Source organism: Ctenopharyngodon idella, chromosome 1 (genome assembly GCF_019924925.1).
Source record: "Ctenopharyngodon idella isolate HZGC_01 chromosome 1, HZGC01, whole genome shotgun sequence".
In the NCBI taxonomy this organism is placed as follows: domain Eukaryota; kingdom Metazoa; phylum Chordata; class Actinopteri; order Cypriniformes; family Xenocyprididae; genus Ctenopharyngodon; species Ctenopharyngodon idella.
Window position 1 is genome coordinate 44,048,396 of NC_067220.1, and position 25,853 is coordinate 44,074,248.

Here is a 25,853-nt window from a genome sequence, read left to right on the forward strand (position 1 = left end):
CTTAAATTATATCACATGTACAATAAAATATCAGCGAATTACAGTCAATAATAAATGTTATTGTAAACCGAGCCAACCGAGATAAGAATGCCAATAGGAATGTTAACCAAAAGTGATGGCCCTTCATACTGAAACTGAAAATATCCATACATTATTGACATGCAAGCTGCTTTATGATCACTGTTGGCTTGGCAACACAGTAAACTGGAATGTTGCCACCCATGTGGCCATGCTATAAATAGGCCTACATTTTGGGTAGATTTTAGATTGGTCAGACACCCTTGAGGCACATGCTCATTGTTCTCCTGATCATTCATTCAAGGTGAAGACTGTTAAGGGATTTAAGAATATTTCCAAATCAGCTGACTGCTTCAAATTGTTAAGTTAAACTTGTGAGTCATGGGTTGTGGGAACAGCAGAGAAGGATGTGACAACTGCCAGGACAATTGCAATAATGGATGTAGTTGCAACTGTCACAAAAACACCAGTGTGGATGTGGCAGAGAAGGCTGAAATGTGTTTGGACTGTTTGAAAGACATCTATGAAAATATGGGATCATGCACTGAATGCTGTCCAGAAACGTGAGTAACATTAGCTTTATAATCACTATATTAATAATTTTCCTACAAGATGAACATTTCCTTAAATTCTCTTCAGAATGTGAAACTTTAATCGATGTTTATTGAAAATAAAAGCAAAATCTGCATCTAATCTTGAATGATGCTGACACCTTTAACAGTCCCTTATATATATATATATATATATATATATATATATATATATATATATATATTGCTTTCCAGTAAAAAAAAAGCATCATTACAACAACAGCATGAATTAATGTAATTCCAGATTCCAAATAATAAATCTTGAAAGTTTAAGTTTCCCCATAAAACATCATTACATTTTTATTACATTTATTCTTTAAACAATGGGGAAAGCCACAATTTGTCGATTAAGAAAATATTATCAATAAATGCTAAAAAAATATGCAAGAACATAAAATAGTATACAGGAAAAAAAATTGTATCCATCCAATCTCACAGCCTTTTAAATCCATTCACCGATCATGTATTTATTTATTTATTAGTATTATTATGTGAACTTCCTGTAAAATTCTTGTGTGCCTACAGAAATAAAATCATATAATCAAAGTTTTATTGGCGGGCATTGTATAGTACAGTGAATGGATTTAAGACTTTGGGATGAGATTTTTTTTTTTTTTTAATTAAAATTAAATTCATAATCAAATTACTAAGCAATCACTGAATGTAACAACATAAAATAGGTATAATTTTAAAGATGTTTAATGAATGTAACCATTTTGATCCACTCCTAAAGAGTGCTGAGTAGTCCCTCTAAACCTGAGTGTACCGTCGACGGGCACCATCTACTATGAAAAAAATTAATAATCATATTTTTCAAAACTACGGCATTGATCAACAAAAAATAGGTGTCATTTGAAAACTTAGAGTCTGAACTTTACAATGCAATTTGAGTAACTCCTAAGTAGTGCTGAGTTATTTGCTGATTAATTTTTTTTTTTTTTTTTTTCCGGAATTTATGATTTTTTTGTACTATGTACTATAATGTGTCAAAAACATAACACAGCTTGGATATTGATGTGTCATATGTCATTTGAAAGATTTCCTTGATTAGAATACAACAAGCACAATTGTTTAGGGCTTTGGCTAAACTGGAGTGAATTTTTGTACATGAAGACAACCCCAGTGCGATGTGAATAGGCCTATAGACCCACGTATGCAGATCAAGCACTAATGTGGCGTTTTGGCTCATAAACTCATGAAATATGCATAGACTGTGGAAAATTCTTCATTGCTTACACATCATTACTTACAGAGGATGCCCCCGATTAAAATGAGTCCACAATCAACATAATCCATTGCGTAGATCATGAGATATTCCTCACGGAGTGATGTAGCATACTTGGCTAAAAACATGTCTCTTATCTTTCCAGGATGCATCCAGTTATCCAGTGTTACCAGAACCGTCCATGCTTGTTTTCCAACTTGGAATAACACAAAATAGCCATTTGATCAACTCTTAAAAATTGCTTAGTAATCTCTCTAATCCGGAGTGTACCGCTGGCGGCGCCACCTAGTGACGAAAAAATTCCTGAGTTATTGCATGTCAAATGTGAAAGATATATAAAATTTCCCTTTAACACACGTTTTTTTTTTTTTTTTTTTTTGTCTTTTATTAGCAGTTTTCTACGAAATTATATCAATCTTTTGACTCTCCTTGCTATAGTTTTGGAGCTATGAGTCTTTACTTTTGTGTATGTCACTCAGAAAAAAAACAACTCTGAAAATGCCTTCAGGGCTTGTGTGTGTGTGTGTGTGTGTGTGTGTGTGTGTGTGTCACAACAAATATTTAATGTTAATATTGTTTTTTTTTTTTTTTTTTTTTCTTCAAGTGAAAATAAGTGAGTAGAGTTCTGGAGGTGATGCAGCGGTCAGGACGAGTTACAGCTCCTGTGGGAAACATCATCCTGTTCTTAAAGAAAATGTTATCTGTACAAATACCATTCCAGCATGAAGCTCAAAATTAAACAAAATAACACAGGAATTCAAAGCAGAAATTCTTTAACAGTACACAGCCAAACTGAAATCTGGGAATTAACACCATTAGTTAAATTACTGTCCCATATAAAACACCCCTGAAGAGTTTAAATGAACACTTTCTCAGTTGAAAAGTGAAGAATCATCTGTGTTAAATAAACACTACTGAGTGTTTCTCAGTGTGTGTCTATGTACTACTTCTCTATGTACTTGCATCTCCATGGAAACATTGCGTTGCGTTATTTGAATATCAATTTTGATTGGTCAGTTTTGTAATGAGAGGACTTTAAGCTGTCAGCCTCTTCTGGCATACTTTAAAACTCATCTGGGCTTCAGTAAATAAAAGAAAAATAACAGCACTGCACATTTTGAGTTTCTCCTTTCTCTGCACACTCATTTTAGGTCTTTGAGTCTCCAGGCTTGTGTGAATGAGTCACGTGACACAATAACAAAAGCTGTCCAGCAGGGGAAGGTTTCTGTGAGGGTTAGGTTTAGATATAATGAGAATAAAAATATCATCACGACATCTGTCGTGACAACCCTAAAATATAAATAATTATTATAGGCTTACCATAGTGATTTATGGAAAGGCAAAAACACAGTTTGCAAGATGGTTTTCTTGTTGATGTTATTGGTTGAAGTTGTCTTGGTCAAAGTTGAATGTCTTTCGTATATGCATGGTATTTTGCTTCATACACATTGTTGCACATCACTGACTGCACATCAGTTTGATTTTGAGATTGTATGTGATGTGCAATCACATATGACATCATTGTACAGTACTATATGCTTACTATAGCCTTTGTCTTATATTTATATATAGGCAACATTATGCTACACTCAAATTCGATATTGTAATTTGAATAGACATTACTTTTAACACCTAAATTACCCCACAACATCCCCTTGGTGACAGGTCTGTAATATAGCTTCAAGATCTCTCTGTGTATAACAATTGCACAGATGTAAAGTTCCTGTAAACCATATAGTGAGTGTGTGATGTGACGTCTGAATGCTTAGGTATGTGTTGTCAGGATGTCAGATGAATTTCCTGCTTGGTTTTCTCTGCGCAAAATTAGCTACTAACTTTTATATAATGTGTGTAAAATAGCCAGTAGAAAGATGCACTTACATACTTTCAAATCAAGTAATAGTTCCCATTTTTACTTTCTAACATGTTTATCAACTTTTGGTGTTCATCAAAGTTATATCAGACTATCACAAAGAATGACTAATATTTTGTTAAATTCACAATGAATATATTTCTCAGACTGTGAGATGTTGTTTTTACAGAGAAAATGTAAACTTAAAACCCCTAAATTTCTTTGCAGTTTTAGGTCAGTGGTTCTGCTTTTGTTCAGTGGAGAGAGAAATAAACATTTCTGCCACTGCATGGTTAACCACACAAGGTCCTTCAATTTAAAGATAAAGTGCATGAGTTAATGCAGTCAGTCATTTAGTTGCTGTTGATCTGATGAGCTTCAACACGGTAAGACAAACACATTCATATATGAAAACTGATGATTATTTCAGTAACACTTTACAATAAGGTTCATTAGTTAACATTAGTTAACTACATTAGTAAATATGAACTAATCATGAACTGCACTTATACAGCATTTAAAAATCATTGTTAATGTTAATTTCAACATTTACTAATACATTATTAAAATCTTGTTATCATTAGTTAATGCACTGTGAACTAACATGAACAAACAATGAACAGCTGTATTTTCACTAACTAACGTTAACGAAGATGAATAAATACAGTAGCGAATGTATTTCTCATGGTTAGTTCATGTTAGTTAATACATTAACTAATGTTTAACTAATGAACCTTATTGTAAAGTGTTACCATTATTTCTGTAGATGAAGCTCATATAACACATGATTCCTGACATGAGAAATATCTTCTGTACATCTAATGATCAGTTCATTTACACACACTGATGTTGAGCATTAATAATCTTCAGATGTTCAAAGATCTTACTAACACTAAGAGCTGTTTAGAGTGATGAACATACACTGTTTATGAGTATATGAGTGATGATTTATGCTGTATTATAGATATATTTTATGCTGATGTTGGTCAGAATGGCTCCTGCTCTTCCTCTGATCTTTCTGCTCATGATTCACGGTGAGTCTCAGTTACATTCACATTAGAAACACTGTTTTTTATTTAATTTTATTTTTTAAAGACACAATAATGAGTGACTAATGAGCAGTTTTTTGTTCTTTGTTGATGTGTTTGCTTTTGAAACAGGAAGTTTTGGTGTGACGCATCAATGGGCTTGTCCATTTTATAAATATCAAATAGAGTTGCGCCACAGTCTTGAACATGATTTGCTTGTTATACTTTTTAGTCAGTGTCAGGTGGTTTAGAGGAGAGATGTGTTCACTGTTCAGAGCATTTGATTGGACAGAAATCTGGGCATCACCACATCATGAATATTATTGGCCCATTTTCTCAGATGTGAATGTATTTACCCTTACGGTACAAAAATATATGGGAAAGTATAATGCGATATATTACAAAATACATTTCCATATATGGGAAACTAGTGCTTATATTTTTCAGTATATGCGTTGACCATATGGCTATATATTGATACATATATAATATTTTGAAATGAAGACAAAAATAGCATTACATGTAATATTCATAAAGTTTTATCCTTTATTGTGTACATATCATGTTCCCATATAAAAGTGAATGTATGGACACACATTCACAGAATCAGTTACAACAGACTTCTAGTTCCCAGCATGCTTTGCTTCTGTAGTTTTAAGAGTTCTTTTAGGCGAGAATGTAGTTGTTCAGATCTCAGATATGTGATTTATATGTAAAAATAGCGCCTATTAGAAAATTTTTTTAGACGCTTTCGGAGATGTGATCTACAGGCCGTCAGTGGCCGTTCTATATACAGCCTTAGATGAAATCAACTGAAAACACATTAAATCTCCCTTATTACAAACAAGACTGACTTTATTTCTGTCGTTCATCTACAGTTCTTTTTGAGAATTAACAGTGGTTTAGATGTTAATGTTTTATTGAACGTTTGGTGATCAGTGTTTCCTTTAGTTGGGCATTTTATCTCTTGGTTTTTATGTGAGTTTGTGGCCTTTGTAACAGTGTTTACAGAAACACATAATTTATTACAAAGGAGACCGTAAACTAAAACAATCAGGTGATATGGTATGCAACCTCCAGAGGACATAGCCTCCAAAATGGGAAGCAGCAAATGAATTGTTGTCAACCGCATAATCACCTGACCTGGGACTTGATGCTCTCCCATTACTGCTTTATCAGGTAATCATTCATATTCCTGAATCATTATTAAATGTGATGAATGTAACTGATGATCTCAATTCAGTTGAGGAATATGTTTTAGGTTGGGGGTGCTGTTTATTGTTATTATTATTATTATTATTATTCACCACATTTAAATAAAAAAAAAAAAACAATATTTTCAAAATTATCAAAATTATCAAAAACAATATTGAGTCTCTGAAACATGTCAAAACTCCACAAAGCACAACAAGCGTATCGGTGAGAACAGCATACATTTGACTGCATATCTTATTTTTGACATTATTGATACTGCTTGCAATCATAAGCCTTTAAATAAAAGGGTTACTGGGCTGTTTACCCAGTCATATACAATAAAAGAGCCTGTGCAATGACAGGAAATAAAAATAAGCATCAAAAAAAAAAAAAAAAAAAACTGCCTTACACAATACCGAAGGTGGACTTGCACTCAGGAGTAGAGTGGTCGGATTATTTCTACATACACTGCAATGGTCACAATATGCCGTCACACACTGTGCATAAAAAAACAAAACAAAAAAAAAAAACATAATTCAACATACAAATAACACTTTTTAATAGCCCACTTAAAGTGTTTATTACAAATAAATTACTAAATGCTAAAATGTAAATGAACAAAAATTTGCAGCACCCCTACTTCCCATGCCCCTGATCTTGTATTTATGAGAAAGTGACTGACATGGCTATGTTGTGATCTCTATGTTAAAGAGATTAATGTGAATCTGCATGCTTTAAAGAAATTGTCATTTAAAAACCTAAGCTCTTTTATTTTACATGATAAACTTGGAATACTTGTCACTTGAATGATATGTAGATTCATGGAAAATGAACTGAGATACAGTTTACAGAGTAATGTTCCCTTCCCATCCAATCAGAGTAATGGCCATAGCAAAGAGGTGTTTTGGGCTATTTTAGTTCAGCCATATAGTAATTTTTAAACAATAGTTGGGTTAAATAAAACTGCCCAACAAGTTGGGCAAACATTTACAGTCCATTTTCAACCCAACTTGGGTTGTTTTTAACCCAGCATTTTTTAGAGTGTAGTTAGAATAATTTTGTGTTGAGCAATCATATTGTGTTTAACATATTAACATTCCTGAATGTGACATGACAACTGAATTGACTTGCTCTTAAAGGGGACATCGGATGGAATTTTCTTTTTAAGCTTTTTATTTTATTTTATTTTATTTTATTTTATTTATTTATTTTTTGCATTTAGTTAGGTTTCTGGCGTGTATGCCAGCTCAGAAAAGCTGAAAAGAAAACACTCAGCCAGTTTGCTATGGGCTGTCTGAGTCTGAAACTGTGTCATCCAGTGAGCTGTTTCAACTTTCAGCCGGTTTCTACATAGACAGCTAGCTATTTGAATAAGACCACCCACGACTGCTGATACTGGTGAACACCACTAATGACAGCTTCTGACATTTTCAGAGCATGAGATTGTCCTGTTTTGTTGTTGCACGAGCTCTTGAAGCTCCGCCCTCTTCTTGAAAGGGGGCCGGGAGCAGGAGCTCATTTGCATTTAAAGGGACACACACAAAAATGGCGTGTTTTTGCTCATCCCCAAAAGAGGCAATTTTAAATCTGTGGGGTATTTTGGGCTAAAACTTCACATACACACTCTGGGGTCATCAGAGACTTATCTTACATCTTGTAAAAAGGGGCATCACCTTTAAGTAACATCATGCTTTGTTTTTCAGATTTGAGAGAACCCAAAAGAAAAGAGGCAGCAGTCTGATGTAAGCCAATCTGAACTGTTGGACCACTTGTCATTATAATGACATCAGACTTCTGAAACTAAATATACTTTCAAAGGCTGTAGTAATTTTTTAATAATAAGCTTTTGTATCATTTTGTCATTGATTGTTTTAAACTATTAAATAAAATAAAGTGAATGCTGGAAAGGTGTCATTTTCATTTTAAAAGATTTTTTCCCCAAACTTTGAAATGGTCAGGAAATTGTTGACATACCATTGAAGTGTAGTTGAAATATTAATGTTGTTTCAACATTAACTCGGTACATTAGATTCCAAAATTGTTTTATGTTGACGTTTTTAGTTAGGCCTATTTTTAGTGTTTTAACAAAAGTGATTTAGAATCAACGTCACACTGTAACATTGATCAAACAATATTCCAATGATTTATTTGGTTTTCAGTGTTAATTCAACAACATACTGTAATGTTTATTCAATGACATTTTCATAGATTTTTAGTTGAAATCTCACCATTGTTTCAACATTAATTGTGGACGGAAATGTGATATTGAACCAACCAATTGAACCATTTGTTTCAATGATTGCTTGCTATCTGTATTCTTTGCTGTGATTTGCTAAAGTTTCTTTCTTCAACATCGACCAAAACTGATGAAGATACTAAGAACATTTATCACACTTTGGATTATGGCTTATAATATTTACTGTTTTCAAGTAGTAAAACATATTAACATGTTTCCTGAGTTTTCATGGCTCATTGTAACTGATAAAACAACATTTTCATCTTGATGAATTCTGTGTTTCAGGGGTTTCTAGTGCTGATTGGGGTGTGAGTTACAGTCCTTCACACATCTGTGCACTAAAGGACTCATCAGTGATAATGAGCTGCACTTATACATACCCTACTGGATATCAGATCATGAGAGTGTTCTGGACCAAAGGCCCTATACAACAGGGTGTACAGCTTAAAGATCTGTCTAAGGACCCTGAATACAGTCAGAGGTTTCAGTATCTGGGAGATAAACAGCAGAACTGCACCATCAGACTGAGTCATGTGACACTGAAGGATTCACGCATGTACTATTTCAGATTCATCACTGATAAATCTAATGGTAAATGGATTGGTGTTCCAGGAGTGACTCTTACTGTCACAGGTGACTTTCATGAGGTTTCTCTCTTCTTCTGTGCATTATGTTGAATAATAATCAGTGTATGACAGCAGCACTAAATATAATGTGTGTGTTGTGTTCAGATCTTCAGGTGGAGTCTCCTGAGAGAGTGACAGAGGGAGATTCAGTTCGTCTGACATGTAAAAGCAGCTGTAATCTGACAGACAGAGCAACATTCATCTGGTACAGAAACTCACAGCCATTAACTGAGAGAAGAGACAGAAACAATGAACTCCTGCTGCAGTCAGTCAGAAGAGAGGATGCAGGCAGATATAGCTGTGCTGTACACGGACACAATCACATCTCTCCTGCTGTTCAGCTCAATGTCATGTGTGAGTATGCATTTAAGGACTTAAAGTTGTCTTTAAAACAGTAGCAGAGTTGACTATTTGGGGTCAATTCATTTTGTGGGAGCTCTAGTGATAACTAAATGAAAGTGTAAATCAGTCCTAGACGCAGATCATGCATCTCTGGAACACAGCAGATCATTTTGAAAGATGAAAAGGAAACAATTCAAACTGATGACCTTTCAAATCTACTATTAATGATCATCTGCTCATTGTTCAAAATGTTCAAATTCATAATTTTCTGAAATTTATTGTGAATTTTCTAGACCCACCCAGGAACGTCTCAGTGTTGATAACTGGATCCGGTGAAATAGTGGAGGGAGCGTCAGTGACTCTGATCTGCAGCAGTGATTCAAACCCTCCTGCTCTGAACTTCAGCTGGTTTAAAGGAGGATCGTTTGTAGGATCTGGAAGAATCTACAACATCTCAAATATCAGCTCTGATGACAGTGGAGAATACAAGTGCAGATCCAGAAACAAACATGGAGAGAAATACTCTGATGCTGTGACTTTAAACATCATGTGTGAGTTAATGATGGTTGAGTAACTGTGGTCAACAAATTAGTGGATTAACAAATGCAAAACATTAGTATAGAGTTTCTTTTGTCCTTTTCAGATCCTCCCAGGAACGTTTCAGTGTTGATATCTGGATCTGGTGAAATAGTATCAGGAGATTCAGTGACTCTGATCTGCAGCAGTGATTCAAACCCTCCTGCTCTGAACTTCAGCTGGTTTAAGGAGAATGAAAGCTCAGCTGTTGGATCTGGACAGAGTTTCAGTGCACTACAGAGTGGACGCTTCTACTGTCAGGCTCACAATCAACATGGATCTCAGAGATCAGACGCTGTAACTGTCACAGGTGAAGCTTTTATTAACACACTCCTGTATCTTCACATCATTCATCAGTTTGGAGAGTTAATCATGATGATCTTCCTCTTTCAGTTCATCATGATGCTGGTAGGAATGTGATTGTGATCGCAGCGACATCTGGAGGATTATTCATCATCATCATCATCATCTTCATCATCATCACCATCCTGTTTATAATGTGAGCTCAATATAAAACCTAGAGCAGTAGTATAAGTTCACTTTTGGTCTAATGTGGAAGAAAATGGCTCATTAGTGTTTGATTATTAGTAATCTTTAAAAACAGCATTCATATTTTCTCTTAATTTAATACCTTCCTCCATTCTGTTAATGTCTGTCTTTATAACAGGAGGAAACAAAGGAGTGATAAAACTGAAGATCTCACAGTGACACAGGTAAATCATCCAGACACACGACTTTACAGAAGCAGAAAATCAGTCGATCAGCCGTTATCTGTGTTTCAGACTGTAACTGTACAGACTGATGGGAAACTAACATTATCAAATTCATTATCAACTTAATCAAGCAAAAATAATAAACTGATGTTTCTATATCTTATGTCAATGCATATCAAACTCTATGTGAATCACCCTCAGGTGGTGTGACGCATGACTCCAAAAATGTAAAATATAAAGAACCTTTTTTCCACTTGTTTTTCTATGGTTTAATTCTAATTTTGGATGTAATACATAAAATATATAGTTTTGTTGGTCTAATTGAATAATCATTAGCATATATACATAAGAAGTGAGGAATGAACATGTCAAATATTCATTCTGTCCTTTTCTTTCTTCTTCTGTTTATAATGTGAATTGATGAAATATTTCTAGACTAATATCTCTAGAATCTAGACTTCAGATCAAACTGATTTACATGTCTTAATGAATAATGACTTATTTTCTTGTATTTCAGAATGATCTCTATTCTGACGCGTCACAGAGAGATTCAGTCCATGATGAGCCTCTTTCTGAACCGGATTCAGCCAATGACGCTCCGTATGCCAGTGTGAATCCAAAGAGATTCAGAGGAAAAACTCCTGAATCCAGAGATACTGAGGAGATCCAGTACGCAACTGTCCAACATCACAGAAAGAAAGAGACGGAGAGAGCAGAGGAGAATGAAAACCAGTACGACAATATAAGAGTTCATCAGTCCGATGCTGCCGTGAGGTGAGAAAAACCAACTTAACCACAACCAGTTTAACCAGCATAAATCATATAATTTCAGCTGCAACATCAATGCTGTTCATTTGTTTGTTTGATTGTTTGTTCGTTTGTTTCCCTTTTTGTTGTTTTTTTAGGCGATCAACTGTTCAAACTATGGAAGAGCCTTCAGTGATCTACAGCAGCATTAAATGAGTGACAGAGTGTGTATGTTGTACAAACCCGATTCCAAAAAAGTTGGGACACTGTACAAATTGTGAATAAAAAAGGAATGCAATGATGTGGAAGTTTCAAATTTCAATATTTTATTCAGAATACAACATAGATGACATATCAAATGTTTAAACTGAGAAAATGTATCATTTTAAGGGAAAAATAAGTTGATTTTAAATTTCATGGCATCAACACATCTCAAAAAAGTTGGGACAAGGCCATGTTTACCACTGTGTGGCATCCCCTCTTCTTTTTATAACAGTCTGCAAACGTCTGGGGACTGAGGAGACAAGTTGCTTAAGTTTAGGAATAGGAATGTTGTCCCATTCTTGTCTAATACAGGCTTCTAGTTGCTCAACTGTCTTAGGTCTTCTTTGTCGCATCTTCCTCTTTATGATGCGCCAAATGTTTTCTATGGGTGAAAGATCTGGACTGCAGGCTGGCCATTTCAGTACCCGGATCCTTCTTCTACGCAGCCATGATGTTGTAATTGATGCAGTATGTGGTCTGGCATTGTCATGTTGGAAAATGCAAGGTCTTCCCTGAAAGAGACGACGTCTGGATGGGAGCATATGTTGTTCTAGAACTTGGATATACCTTTCAGCATTGATGGTGCCTTTCCAGATGTGTAAGCTGCCCATGCCACATGCACTCATGCAACCCCATACCATCAGAGATGCAGGCTTCTGAACTGAGCGCTGATAACAACTTGGGTTGTCCTTGTCCTCTTTAGTCCGGATGACATGGCGTCCCAGTTTTCCAAAAAGAACTTCAAATTTTGATTCGTCTGACCACAGAACAGTTTTCCACTTTGCCACAGTCCATTTTAAATGAGCCTTGGCCCAGAGAAAACGCCTGCGCTTCTGGATCATGTTTAGATATGGCTTCTTTTTTGACCTATAGAGTTTTAGCCGGCAACGGTGAATGGCACGATGGATTGTGTTCACCGACAATGTTTTCTGGAAGTATTCCTGAGCCCATGTTGTGATTTCCATTACAGTAGCATTCCTGTATGTGATGCAGTGCCGTCTAAGGGCCCGAAGATCACGGGCATCCAGTATGGTTTTCCGGCCTTGACCCTTACACACAGAGATTGTTCCAGATTCTCTGAATCTTTGGATGATATTATGCACTGTAGATGATGATAACTTCAAACTCTTTGCAATTTTTCTCTGAGAAACTCCTTTCTGATATTGCTCCACTATTTTTCGCCGCAGCATTGGGGGAATTGGTGATCCTCTGCCCATCTTGACTTCTAAGAGACACTGCCACTCTGAGAGGCTCTTTTTATACCCAGTCATGTTGCCAATTGACCTAATAAGTTGCAAATTGGTCCTCCAGCTGTTCCTTATATGTACATTTAACTTTTCCGGCCTCTTATTGCTACCTGTCCCAACTTTTTTGGGATGTGTAGCTCTCATGAAATCCAAAATGAGCCAATATTTGGCATGACATTTCAAAATGTCTCACTTTCAACATTTGATATGTTATCTATATTCTATTGTGAATAAAATATAAGTTTATGAGATTTGTAAATTATTGCATTCCTTTTTTATTCACAATTTGTACAGTGTCCCAACTTTTTTGAAATCGGTTTGTATTATGTAATTAATGTGCAATACAATACTGGATTTTCCCAAATACTTTTGCTCAAAGATCAGGCTGTACCAACTTTTCTAGAATCAGCAAGAACCCCGCAAACTGTAAATAACGTATTTCATTTTTAAACCGGTAATGACAGTTAAATTCATAATGAATAATCCTAGTATTTTTACTACAAAGAATGCTCTCTTTATAATGGCTGAAGCTGTCGATCACGCAGCGTGAGTTTATCTGGACACTTTATTATTATTAGAGCTGCCCCCGAATAAAGATTTTTCTACTCGACTAGTAGTCATTTGTTTAAGCCATTAGTCGACTAATCGCACATTTATATCAATTTAATTACTTCAATGTATACTGAGGACAATACTACCATAATGAGTGTTAATATATATATATATATATATATATATATATATATATATATATATTAACGCTCATTATATATATATAGGCGCTCAATAGACTTATTAAACAAATGATTAATAAGTGCTATGCTAACAATTTTCAAATGTGTTGTATGTTATCTTAAAAAAATGTTTAAATCATGAAATAAATCAAACAGTTAATTATTTATCACTTATAAATCACTGAAGTATTTATGTCAAAATTATTTTAGTATCATTATCTCAATAAACAATTGTTAATCATGAACAAATGATGAACAAACCATTAGTAAATGATCAGTATATGATTTATTGATGAAGTAAGCTGGTCTGTGTTCAAAAGCACAAACACGCAGGTTTGCTAAAGCACTATTTTTAAGAAGAGTAATTTATTTGTTTTGAAGTGGATAAACATTTATAAATGCCTTACAGTCAGGTGATTCCAGTGGGTTGTGTTAAATCCTTTCACTCATCAGCACAGGCTTGTGTTCTGTGTGGAGTGTGTGAATCTTTAGCAAACCTGCATTTTTGTGCTTTTGAACACAGACCAGCTTACTTCATCAATAAATCATATACTGATCATTTACTAATGGTTTATTCATCATTTGTTCATGATTAACAATTGTTTATTGAGATAATGACACTAAAATAATTTTGACATAAATACTTAAATGATTTTTAAGTGATAAATAATGTATCAACTAATAATTTATAAACCATCTACTAATGAAATGTTTGATTTATTTCATGATTTAAACTTTTTTTAAGATAACTTACAACGCATTTGTAAATCGTTAGCATACCACTTGTTAATCATTTGTTCATCATTAACTAATAACTTATAAATGACTTATAACTGAATTAATAAATCATTTATAAAATGTTAGTATTAATCATTAATGAATATATAGTCATGTTTTGTAAATGATTTGTTCATCATTAACTAATTATTTATAAATGACTTATAACTGAATTAATAAAGCATTCATAAAATGTTAGTATATCACTTATTAATCATTTATGAATGTATAGTCATGTTTTGTAAATTATTAGTTCATCATTAACTAATAATTAATAAGTGACTTATAACAGAATGTTATTATAAAGTGTTACCAAAAATGGTAATGGTAATAAAAAATGACAAGATCTCAGAGTTAAACTGTGTCAGAAAAAATAATCTTAATTATGTCAGATAACACTTAAGCAAAACATGGTCAGGTCAAAGTGTCTGAATAATTTTTGGTCACAAATTTTTATCAATTTTACTGGTAGTCCACTGTATGAAGAATTTTTGGTTATAATATGTCACAGTTTACTTTATTTTGCTATCCTCACTTACGTAAATGAACTATAGTGTCCTGCACCCTCTAGTAAAAATATATCAAAAATATAAAAAAAATGTCAAAATAATTTTTGGTTTGACTGTATAATATAATATAATTATGAGCCTTCTAAATAAATAAACACACAAAAAGAAACAACATCATCTGAAGCTCAGTTGCGTCATGCTCCAAAAAAACTCTGTTAAGATTGGCACTCAGTCCTCAATGTGTCCTACAAATGTTTTTTTTTTTTTTTTTTTTGGGTCCTGATGCCTGTGGGTTTGTCATCCTGACCTTGGTTGCCAGGAGAGATGTTGACGTCATCTTGTCACAGTAATTTCAATACATTTGTGAAGTCTACATTAGTGAAAACCCAACAGTTGTTTGGTGAAAAGTGTAAAGAGTTTTGGGTAACACTTTATTTTAGGGTCTTTTAACTAGTTGCTTATTAGCATGCATATTACTAGAATATTGATATTTATTAGTACTTATAAAGCACATATTAATGCCTTATTCTGCATTACCTTATTCTACATTCTTAATCCTACCCAACAACTGAACTTAACAACTACCTTACTAACTATAAATAAGCAGTAAATTAGGAGTTTATTGAGGGAAAAGTCTCAGTTAATAGTTTATGTGTTCCCTATACTAAAGTGTTACCGAGTTTTGCATAGCGCAAGTCCATTCTAAATTATGGGGAACATGGGGAAGAGGTACTCTTATTTCAGGAAATAACCTTTAGAAAACCAGAACAGAGAACAAAGATCCATGACTTCATCAGGGAAATAACATGTTTACCTATTTAAATTTGTCCCTTCAAGCGATCCTTTTTACAGTAATCACACGTTATCTTGTATGTTACATGTACATACACTAACTGAATTAACAGCAAAAATCTCAGATTTTGTATGCAGTATTATCAGGATAATCACTGTATTGATGCATTTGATGTTATTATTAATACCAATACAATGCAGCAATTTTGATAAGCTATATAACCTAGGCTATATAGTTATTTTCATCTTTGAATACAAATTCTCAGAACCCCCTTAGGGAAAAAAAGTCCCATGCAATCACTCTGATGTCACAATCCATTTTAAACAAACTCATAATTTACAACTTGCTTACAACTTATGTTTCACGTCTTGAACCAAACAGCTGAAAGCAAAAGTTTGCGTACATCCCCTTTGTCTCCAATTGTACGACCCCCTTGTCAAATTTAAACAAATATAAATGATAAAAGATAATTCTTTTTTTTTTCTCTCTTTTTTTTTTAACTGACCTTTAAAATACATTTACATGTTTTCCACAAAACAATACAATGAACATTTCAGAACGACATTGTGCCTATCTGTCATGTCAGTTCTCAATTATGGTCTTATTCTAACACTATCTGCTATATGCTATATTCATTAAACATTGCAACAGACAGTTGTCACACAGTTTATCATAGCACTTTAAATATGATGATTTGTATTAACTAAAGTAATAGGTAACGCTTTATAATAACTGCACACTATGAAGCATTAGTTAAGCATTAGTAAATAGTTCATCATTTATAAAGCATTAATAGACATTAGTAAGCAGTTTATAAATACAGCTGTAAATGCTTTATTCTTGATTTATAAGCATATCTATAATGTGTTTAATAATTGTTTTGTCATACTTTATTAATGATCAATTTCTCATTTCTAAATTATTACATTATTTACAACCAGTAAGTTGTCAGTGGTTCATAAGATCATTTAGAAAGTGTAAATACATTATTAATAAACTATTTAAATGTACATTTATACATCTTATTATTTAAACATATAGTAATAGTTACTCAGTGTGTTAATAAATGATTTATTAACATGTATTCCTACTGCAATTCATGATAAATTCAGGTAGTTATAAAACATTTAGTAGTTGTCAGTTAACTATTTTTGTGATCTCATCTAAAGTGAGCACTATTTATGCCCCGTAAAGCTTTTATAAAGGAGATTTAAATGCTCAGATATATGTGATAAAAAGGCATTTATTAACACACTGAGTAACTATTACTATATGTCTAAATAATATGTATAATTGTACATTTAAACAGTTAATTTAAACAGAAATGATAAATTGATCATTAATAAAGCATAAAAATAAAATTATTAAATACATAAATATGCTTATAAAGCATTTACATAAAGCATTTACAGCTGTATTTATAAACTGTTTACTAATGTCTATTAATATAGGGACAATGCTTTATAAATAATGAATCAACTATTTACTAATGCTTAATGATTCATTCTTTGAGCTATCAGTACCCTACTGAATACACTTCGGGTTGGCCAGGGCCCCAGGTGATAATTTAACCTCCATTTGGTTCAGTTATTTGTCCTTCCTGGTGCTTTAAACACTGCCACGAGCTGATGCCACGTGTCTGCTGAGGTCATACACAGCAAAATCCCCAGTGTTAAATTAACACTCAAAGTGTACATATGAGTCCATCTTGCCGGGTGTTAAAAAGTAACACTGAAGCAGTGTTAAAGTTAATGAGATAATTGATTGATGATTGAGTGATGATTGACAATTAGTGGTGACACCTGATGTTAATAAGCAGAATCATTGAAGGAAAGAGAGAAAAAAGGTGTTAATTAATGTTTTATGGAATGTTTCATTTCAAGTCACCATGATAGAGGTCAGCGTTTGCTTTAGTTGGGCTCTTCACCCTTTACGTTTTATTATTAGTTTTTCTCTGGCTGCTCCAACTTTGTGTTTGTAAAGCACATTTGTTATGGCCAGAGAAAATATGATCTGATCACAATATGTTTTGATTCTCAAGAACGGTGACAATAAATAAATACAAAATACTGACAAACAGATCAACTCTGAACATCACAAAACAAGCTACTGTCACAACAAAACAACAGAAAAATAAAAGCAAACATGAACAATCTACGAAAATTACAGGACAATTCAGCTCATAATTTATTCATGCAGCAATGCATGATGGGAGCCATGGATGAGTTTTGATTGGTGGCTCCCATCATGCACTGCAACATGAAGCACTTTGTTTGATTGTCACCATTGTTGAGGGTCATATGCTGATTCTTGATGTCTGTGTGTGTTTCAAAAAAAAACTTCAGATGATAAAATCTCTGCTGGATCTCAAGCGGTAACAGATTTACTGTAAAGAAATAATATAACATCTATATGACCGGTTAACAATACTGGATGTCACCAATGAATCTAGACATCTCACAATGAGAATGTCATCATCGAAATGACTGTGCTTCCCAAAGCATTGTAAACCTAAACTGATCAACTTTGGTTTACAACACTTCTGGGAAGCACAGTCCAGATCATAGTTTCTCTGGCCATAACAAATGTGCTTTACAAACACAAAGTTGGAGCAGCCAGAGAAAAAATAACATTAATAAACAAAGAGTCAAGAGCACAACTAAAGGAAATGCTTTTCACCATCATGGTGACTTCAAACTAAACTTTCATTAAAACATTAACATCTAAACATCTGTTAATTCTCAGTAAGAACTTTTGTTGATGTATGACAGAAATAAAATCAAACTGGTTAATAATAAGTGTAATAATGTTTAATGGCTGGAAGTCAGTTGTAGTTGTCGTGTCTCTCTTTTTCTCTTGTTGTTTCTTCAATGACTCTGCTTATTAACATCAGGTGTCACCACTAATTGTCAATCATCACTCAATCTTCAATCAATTATCTCATTAACTTTAACACTGCTTCAGTGTTACTTTTTTAACACCCGGTAAGATGGACTCATATGTACACTTTGGGTGTTCATTTAACACTGGAGATTTTGCTGTGTAGGCCCCTCAAAGGCCTTCCTTAGTGCGTGCTGGCGTACGTTGTACTCCTCTTGCTTTAAAGAGTAAAAAGGTTCTTTTAACGAGTACACTGCTCATTGGATTGTGTAAGGTGGATTGTCATGTGGGCACTTTACAGTTTAACTACTGTCACTAAGTCATATGTCCTGCTCCCAGCAAGACAGGTGTTCAAGGTGGCCCTCACAGGCCACCATTGAATGTCCTTCTAATATGATGAAATGCTTTTCGTATGTGAGTCATGCTCCATATAAAGCTATTATCATGATGTAGGCCCCTTTCTGGCCTCCATGATTATGTGCCCACAGTATGGTCTACCTGTTAGGTTGAACTTTGCACTTCCCTGCTAGGGTTGTCTGTGTAATAGTGCTTAGCTTTTTTGGCATGCACTCTCCTTAAGCATGGCGGTGTGGGTATATCGTTCCCCATAGCGTTTCAAGCGCAGAACGAGTTCCCTTTCGAAAGGGAACGTCTCAGGTTACGTATGTAACCATGGTTCCCTGAGAAACAGGGAACGAGACTCTGCGTTTCCTTGCCATGCTTCAGGCTGCCTGCCTGCAGAACAGTCCCTCAAGACGATAGATACTGACTATTTCTCCAGGTGCTCCTTTTATACTTCTGGGTCACGCCATATTACGTAATAGGCTGTCGCCGGCCAATAGGGATTGGAGTTGTTGGATAGTTGGCTCTCAGATACCGGGTCACGTGTGACGTTCCCCATAGCGTTTCAAATGCAGAGTCTCGTTCCCTGTTTCTCAGGGAACCATGGTTACATACGTAACCTGAGACGTTTTCAGTGACACATGATCCTTCAGAAATCATTCTAATATGATTTTCAGCTCAAGACACATTTCTGATTATTTTCAATGTTGAAAACAGCTGTGTACAGTTTTTTTCAGGATACTGAAAAGGGTTCTATATGGAACTTTTTAGGGATTCCAAATATAAAGCACCTGATAGAACCCTTTAGTGTATTAACAGGTTTAACAGGGAATTTTTTCCCCCCTTTTTCCATCTTTCATAATATATGATTGTCACAACACTGTTTGGACTCACGTTCAGGGCCACATTAACAATAGGACTAGCCTGGGCTAAAGCCCCAGAACCTGAGCAAGGAGGGCGCCCATGATTGGTTAAGGAGTAGATTGACTGGCCATTTGGAGCACCTGAACTTTTCCCAGTGGGCTGATTGCCAAAGCTGTCAAAGCTGTTATTTAGTGGAGCACCTGGGAAACAAAGACCAAAATCCAAATGATAAAACGGCTACCTGATTAAACCATGCATGCATTTGCCGCACGTGAGCAGCTGGACCTTCTTCCACACAGCGCTGATGAACTCGCTTGACGCTTTTGTCACTCTATTGATATAATAACCAGCACAAGTCACTTGACTCATTTGAATTCGACACAAGCGCAACATGATATGTGAACATTAAAGGCTTTGTGGTGAACCTTGCTGAAACCAGATAGCTCCATGTAGACTGAAGTGTCAATGTAAATGTACACAATGGTAATTACCAGCTTTTCAATCCACGCAGCACCACCACTATAAAAATTACCATGCAGTTACTAAAGCTGTAGAAGTATGACATTATGGTATTTATTGTTTATGTTAGTGTTTAAGATGTTTTCATTACAAATACCATAGTTTATTATTAGCAATAGTATTGTTGTTGTTGTTGTTGTATGTTATAACTTACAGTTAAACTCTGCACTCTATGCAAGAACCACTGGGGCAGCTACAAAGGAGAATTTAAAAGCTTTATAACCTCGACAAATTAATTTTCTTCTGTGTAGTTATGTTCAGTTCTAATAAGTTTTAACTGCAAAATATCAGTTCTATAATTAAGAGCTTTGCGATATAATGCAATATTAATATTGTTAAACACATTTTCAATATTTTGATCAGCCCTGACAGTTCTCCTATCCTATGGCCAGAAAGAAGATGTTCTAATAATAAAACTTTAAGTAAACTCCTTAAGGCAGTCGTTTGTGCAAAAGTTGTTGCTGTTTCCAGGGACGTGCACAGACATTCTGGGGGGCAGGGGCTCAAGTGGAAAAAAGGGCACTTCTCATAATTATTTATTTTAAAAAATAATAAAACGTTAAATATATTAACACAACTCTGACTTCCTTACTAATTTATTTTAATTCCCTCACACTCGCTCAATTGTTTCATACTCCACATATTTCAACAAAATAATCAGTTCACACAGAGACCGTTGTCTTCTTTAGTATTCACTACGTTTATCACAAGAGCAAAGGAAACTATGCGACAATGTCCATGTTTTCTACACTACTATTTTCAAGTAGCTATATATTAAGAATAAATGACTGCACCAAGGAGAGGGACATAGTTTGACTAATAATTTGTTTATTTTGCAAAAATCAATAAATTGTTTTAATTCTTTTGGAGTTATTAGAATACTTTTGTCATGTAGTGGACAATTTTAAGATTTTGGTCTATTTTTGCTTCCATGTCTTTTAGAAAACTTTCAAAATACACATTTAGATGGTGTTTGTTTTAAGCCTACTACCGTCCGTCTGTTTGCATCTGAAGGTTTCTTCTAAATTAAAGGAAAACTCCACTTTTTTTGAAAATAGGCTCATTTTCCAACTCCCCTAGAGTTAAACAGTTGAGTTTTACCGTTTTTGAATCCATTCAGCCGATCTCCGGGTCTGGCGGTACCAATTTTAGCATAGCTTAGCATAGTTCATTGAATCTGATTAGACCGTTAGCATCTCGCTCAAAAATGACCAAAGAGTTTGGATATTTTTCCTATTTAAAACTTGACTCTTCTGTAGTTACATCGTGTACTAAGACCGACAGAAAATGAAAAGTTGCGATTCTCTAGGCCGATATGGCTAGGAAGTATACTCTCATTCCGGCGTAATAATCAAGGAACTTTGCTGCCGTACCATGGCTGCAGCAGGCGCAATGATATTACGCAGCGCCTCTCACAAATGTCTCAATGGTTGCAAGGCACGCTCCCTGTGCAAGCAGGGGGTCACAGGCACTGCGTAATATCACCACTTTCTGTCGAGGAAGAAAAAGGGCAGGTGCTCAAGCCCCCTTTTATGTCTCTGTGTGCACGTGCCTGGCTGTTTCTGGAAACCTGTGTGCATTGACCACATATCTGGTGCTTTTAATATGCTTACACTGTAGTATCACAGAGATGGCATGACAAAGTGCATGAACTAACAACAACACTTTACTGAAATCAGTGAACTTCATCATGTTTATGTCACCAGTAAAAAACAATAATAATTATCATAATCATGTTTATCACCATCATCTGATCTCAATTAATCTTGACTACCTTGGTCACAACAAATGTTTTAACATGTTGTCATAACAGACAGTAATGCGAATGTTGAAACACAGGATCCAAGTGCCCAACCACAGGGAACACTAAATTAATTAAAATTTAATTTCACTAATCCAACTGCATTTATTTTCAACTAACCATCAATATTAACTGTTAACTTTTAATTCTCAGAAAGGTTTTGTACATGTGTGAAATAAAGTCGATCTGGTTAGTAATAAGTGAAGCTGGTAATGCTGTTTGTGGAGTTGTTTAATCAGATCTTCAGAGATTTAATGCCTTCTTTTATCTTCAGTTGATTTCAGGCTGTGTGGCTTTAAGTCAGTTATAGTTGTGTTTCATTTTCTGAGAGTACAAGTGTTATGTTGAACCAACATCAAATTGTAACATTGATTCAGTGTCATTACCAGTAATTTTTTGATGGAATTTCAACACTTTTTTTAACATTAGTTGCAGGTGCAATCAATTACAGGTTAATGTTGACACATTAGCATTGTTTCAATGGTTGCCTGTTATCTGGAATTGCACTGTGAACAATAACTGTGTAACATTCTTCTAGCTTCTTTTTTTCCATTTACACCAAAAACAGACAAATTATAACTTGAAGTATGCCATTCCTTAATTAAATAACATTTATGTTTCTGTATTTACACACTGATTTATAGGGCTAGAAAAATTGATAAGAAAAAAAGAGTTCTTCATTTTTAAAATTCAGCTTTCTGGAAAGAAAACCCATTCGTGGAATGTGATATGGGCCTTCTCACGAATGTCAAATATAAAACTAACTTTTACTCCACTGCAGATATATGCCTTTATCTGACTGAAATGATAGCAGACATAATAAAATTACAGTCCATAAAAATGTGATTTTACTGTAAAATGGGCGGAGATAAGACTGGATTGTTAACCAAAAGTGATGCTCCTTCATACTGAAACCAAAAATGTTCATACATTATCAATATGCAAGCTGGCTTTATGGTCACAGTTATGGCCACACTACTACTTATAAATAGGCCTAAAGTTTGGGCACATATTAGGTTGGTGAGACACCTCTGAGGCACATGCTCATTGTTTTCTGAAGGACCTTTTACGTAAATGACATTCTGAAGACTCATACAAGGAGAAAATTGATTGAAAATATTTCCAAACCATCTCACTGCTTCAAATTGTTAGTTAAACTTGTGAGTCATGGGTTGTGGGAACAGCAGAGAAGGATGTGAGAACTGCCAGGACAATTGCAATAACAGATGCAGTTGCCGATGTCATGAAAACACCAGTATGGATCTGGAAGCGAAGGTTAAAATGTGCAGAAACTGTTTGAAGTGTTTGAGGAGAACCTTTAAAAATCTGGATCAATGCGCTCAATGCTGTTCAGAAATGTGAGTAACATTCGATTTATAATCACTATATTAATCACTGCTTCCAACAAAATGAACATTTTCTTAAATTCCCTCCAGATTGTGAAACTTTATTCAATGTTTATTAGAAATGAAAGCAAAATCTGCATCTAATCATGAATGATGCTGACACCTTTAACAGGTCATAGCACAGTGAAAATAATAATAATAATAATAATTATTATAATTATTATTATTATTACTATTATAAAGTGGGAAACAAATCTATATGCTGTTTTTAAGTAAAAAAAAAACAAAAAAGTTAAGCATCCTTTCAACAACAGCATGAATTTATGTAATTCCAGATTCCAAATAATATGTGTGTGTGTGTGTGTGTGTGTGTGTGTGTGTGTTGAGGCATAACAAACATGTAATGTTAATATTGTATCTTTTTTTCTTCAAGTGAAAATGAAATTGAAACTGAGTGAATGGAGTTCTGGAGGTGATGCAGCGATCGGGAAGGATCACAGCTCCTGTGGGAAACATCATCCTGTTGTTACCAAAAAACATTTTATCTTTACAAATACCATTCTAGCCAGAAGCTCAAAATAAACAAAATACCACATGAATTCAAGGCAGAAATCCTCTAACAGTACACAGCAAAACTGAAATCCAGTAATTAACATATGGGTGGTTCCCATATAAAAAACCATTAAAGTGTTTAAATGAACACTTTCTGAGTTGAAAAGTGAAGAATCCTCTGAAAAAACTGACACTACTGAGTGTTTATGTCAGGGTTTCTCAACTCTGGACCTCGAGATCCACTTTCCTTTCAGCTCCAACCCTAATCAAACACACCTGAACAAGATAATCAAGCTCTTCAGGACACTAGAAAGATATAGGCAGGTACGTTTGATCAGGGTTGGAGCTAAACTCTGTAGGAAAGTGGACCTCGAGGGTCAGTGTTCAGAGCCCCTGATTTATATAATCCACACTATGGAGTATTAAAGTAACTCTGAAGCAGCGTTCCAGTTAATGAGATAATAAAGTGATTTATTATAAAACACATTTATTATGCCAAAGAAAACCAAGAGAAAATGTGATCAGGTGATACTGGTTATGTTTTTATAATGACAAATCTTCTCCCCATGGCTGCCTAGCATGCATAAATAAGCAAAAATAAATAATTCAGCTGAATTGTCTTAATATTTTCTTTTATTCTGAGTACTTTTTTGTGACTTTTTAGTAGCTTTAGTAGTTTGTGATGTTCAGAGTTGATCTGTTTGTAATAACCTGTTGTTGATTGTCACCATTGTTGAGATTCATATGCTGATTTTTTTTATGTCTGTGTGTGTCAAACTAATAAATCAACTCAAAACCTTTTATTATTGCACAATGTGTTTTAAAAGCTATCATATTGTCACAACTGCTGGATCTCATACTGTAAAATTATACGGCTGTTATAATCAATATCATAAAATTCATTGCATCCCCCATGTAATCAGAGATTACAATCTAGATGAGCTCTGTAAATCAGCCACTACATAATAAGAATAAAATTATAATCACATTTTCTCTTACCATAATAAATGTGTCTTATAGTTACAGTAGCCAGAGTAAAACTAAAAGGTCAAAAGCTCAACTAAAGCAAAAACTGATCACCATAATGATGATTTGAAACTAAACTTTTATTTACCATAAAACATCAACATCTAAACCTCTGTTAATTCTCAATAACAACTTCTGTACATGTCTGACACAATAATGATCAGTTTCATCCAGTGACAGTTGGGATGCAGGCAGTAGCTGTGCACAAATGCTTCACTGTTTGATTGACATTGGTTAGCACTCAATTTAACATGGGACCTTTTTAATTTCTGATATATTATCTGTAGAAAACATTGATTTAAATATGCTTTATGTGACTCAAATGACTGAGCTTGCAGTGTTAATAAAAGCATGACAGCTGTTTTTCTGACTAAAAATAGACACTTTGACTCTTTCAAAAATTGCCTCTGTTTACTGGAAAAGGCATTAAGCACCAGCTGTGTGTCTATTTTTAGAAGGAGCTTTTTTACTTTATATTTGACTAAGGTTGATTACTTTTTTTTTTTTTTTCTCAATTGCTTAGACACAATTCTTGAAACAGCTCCTTCACACACAATTTTAAAAACTTACATCCAATGGTAAACATCTAACTATTGAGTCCCACTTCAAACTTTGCCCTCAAACATAAAAAAGCTGTCAAAAACACAGACTGCATGAATGTTTTTTGCACACTGGAAGGATTAATTTAGAATAGGTTTTCAGAGAAATAATTTTGAATTTTGAAATCACAGCACTGACTGATAACCGTTTCAGGAACACCCTGGTGAGAGAAATTCAAAACCGTATAAATACCTCTTACAATAGTGGATAAGGGACATGTCATGTCATCATAAACATGTCTATCATAACATCAAAGTTTTAAAGTATAAAAATCAACAGTATCACATAAAGAAATATGTAATCATTATTTCTATTTTATACTTGAAATCTACTTGAAATCTACCTGAATGAAGTAGTAATGAGGTGTAATTCTGAGAATATCCTGTAGGGGGAGATCGAGGCTGCAGGTGGTAATTGACCTGTGCTGTCTTACAAAGTCAATACAACTCCAC

General features: G+C 34.4%; 1 protein-coding gene across 1 annotated transcript in view; it reads left to right on the top strand.

Annotated features, from left to right (window-relative positions):
* The first annotated feature begins 4,047 nt into the window (after nt 1–4,047).
* LOC127515762 (B-cell receptor CD22-like) overlaps nt 4,048–25,853 on the top strand; it is a 104,636-nt gene continuing 82,830 nt past the window's right edge. The window contains exon 1 of the mRNA XM_051899819.1: nt 4,048–4,071. Within this exon, the coding sequence (XP_051755779.1) occupies nt 4,057–4,071 (15 nt within the window). The 5' untranslated portion in view covers nt 4,048–4,056. The remainder of the gene's footprint in view (nt 4,072–25,853) is intronic.